This window comes from Pseudoliparis swirei, chromosome 19 (genome assembly GCF_029220125.1).
Source record: "Pseudoliparis swirei isolate HS2019 ecotype Mariana Trench chromosome 19, NWPU_hadal_v1, whole genome shotgun sequence".
NCBI lineage: Eukaryota > Metazoa > Chordata > Actinopteri > Perciformes > Liparidae > Pseudoliparis > Pseudoliparis swirei.
Window position 1 is genome coordinate 6,118,120 of NC_079406.1, and position 1,784 is coordinate 6,119,903.

Below are 1,784 nucleotides of genomic sequence, written 5' to 3' on the forward strand. Positions count from 1 at the left end.
AAATATGAACAAAAGTCATCCGCAGAGCTTTTATTTTGAGTGAGCATAAAGGACAACCTGGAATGATGATTCACGTCACTTAAACAAGGGGGTTATCTCATCTGTCGATGTCTCATTCATACCTCCCCGGTGCACTGCTGCCTGCTTGTTTACTCTCACCTCCACTTGTGTTGGGTTATCCGTCAATATCTACCATATGTTTCTGTAGCCTTGTGTCTGGGAATGATGTATTTTGCATATCTCGGTCATTAATGACTTCTGTGCATCCCGAGAGGTTTGACGGCTCCTAAACTGCTACATTGTGTGTGCTGAAAGCATTGTGAATGCAGAAACTGCCACTAAAAAACAACTGTGTGACGAATGGAACAGCAACTGTTTTTTTGTTTTTTTACTTGGGTAGAGAGTTTCTGACCAGAAGTATGTCAATATGGTGTATATACTGCCAACTGCATGAAACATTTGTACAAGCACATGGGAAGCTGACAACAAATGCATGGTGTTGTTTTTTATATATCTATGTGTGTATGTATATATATATATATATATATATATGTAAAAGACAACACCATGCATATATGCATCGGCTATCGGTGTTATTGTAAAGAAAATGAAGGAGGAAACGATTGGGTGAGGCAACCGATAGATCAACAAGCCAATTATCAATAATGTCAACTACAATTACCCAAATTGTATGAGCTTGGGTCTGTGTCCTGGTTGTATGAGCCCGGGTCTGTGTCCTGGTTGTATGAGCCTGGTTCTGTGTCCTGGTTGTATGAGCCTGGGTCTGTGTCCTGGCTGTATGAGCCTGGGTCTGTGTCCTGGCTGTATGAGCCTGGGTCTGTGTCCTGGCTGTATGAGCCCGGGTCTGTGTCCTGGCTGTCTGAGCCTGGGTCTGTGTCCTGGTTGTATGAGCCTGGGTCTGTGTCCTGGCTGTATGAGCCCGGTTCTGTGTCCTGGTTGTATGAGCCTGGGTCTGTGTCCTGGTTGTATGAGCCTGGGTCTGTGTCCTGGTTGTATGAGCCTGGGTCTGTGTCCTGGCTGTATGAGCCTGGGTCTGTGTCCTGGTTGTATGAGCCCGGGTCTGTGTCCTGGTTGTATGAGCCCGGGTCTGTGTCCTGGCTGTATGAGCCTGGGTCTGTGTCCTGGCTGTATGAGCCCGGGTCTGTGTCCTGGCTGTCTGAGCCTGGGTCTGTGTCCTGGCTGTATGAGCCCGGGTCTGTGTCCTGGCTGTATGAGCCTGGGTCTGTGTCCTGGTTGTATGAGCCTGGGTCTGTGTCCTGGCTGTATGAGCCCGGGTCTGTGTCCTGGCTGTCTGAGCCTGGGTCTGTGTCCTGGCTGTATGAGCCTGGGTCTGTGTCCTGGTTAACGGAGGCCAGCACATGAACCATGTAATGACCCTCAAACCACATCATGAATCGAGCAGACTATAAATTCTGCACGTGACTTTGCGTCAATACATTTCCTTTAAACCCAGAAAGGTCAATGTCACATTAGATGGAGAAAAAAAATCAGGGGATCATGAAGTCAAGTCATTAGGTTCTGTTGGAAACCAAATGATGTGTCAAGCCATTAAATGAATGCTGAGATTTCACAGGGTTGACCAACGTTGACCTGTTCGTGGCACTGCATCAAAGTGACACCTCAAAGCAATTAAAGATATGACAAAATTGTTGAGTCTTTTTACACGGGTGAAGTTGCTGGAGTTTCCGAGAGCTAAGGAGTTGCACAACGGTCGAGTTTGCTGATTATAGCAGGTATCCCCGCTAGAGCCGTCCACAAATGAA

The 1,784-nt window shown here is 47.1% G+C and overlaps 1 protein-coding gene across 1 annotated transcript; it reads right to left on the bottom strand.

Annotated features, from left to right (window-relative positions):
• Nucleotides 1-668: 668 nt before the first annotated feature.
• On the bottom strand, nucleotides 669-1,409 carry LOC130210100 (uncharacterized). Its single transcript, XM_056440082.1, has one exon. It carries the CDS (start codon nucleotides 1,407-1,409, stop codon nucleotides 669-671), a length of 741 nt encoding a protein of 246 aa, XP_056296057.1.
• Nucleotides 1,410-1,784: the final 375 nt, after the last annotated feature.

Coding starts and splice junctions, on each gene's coding strand:
- LOC130210100 (XM_056440082.1), bottom strand. CDS start 1,409: ATGTGGTTTGAGGGTCATTACATGGTTCATGTGCTGGCCTCCGTTAAC.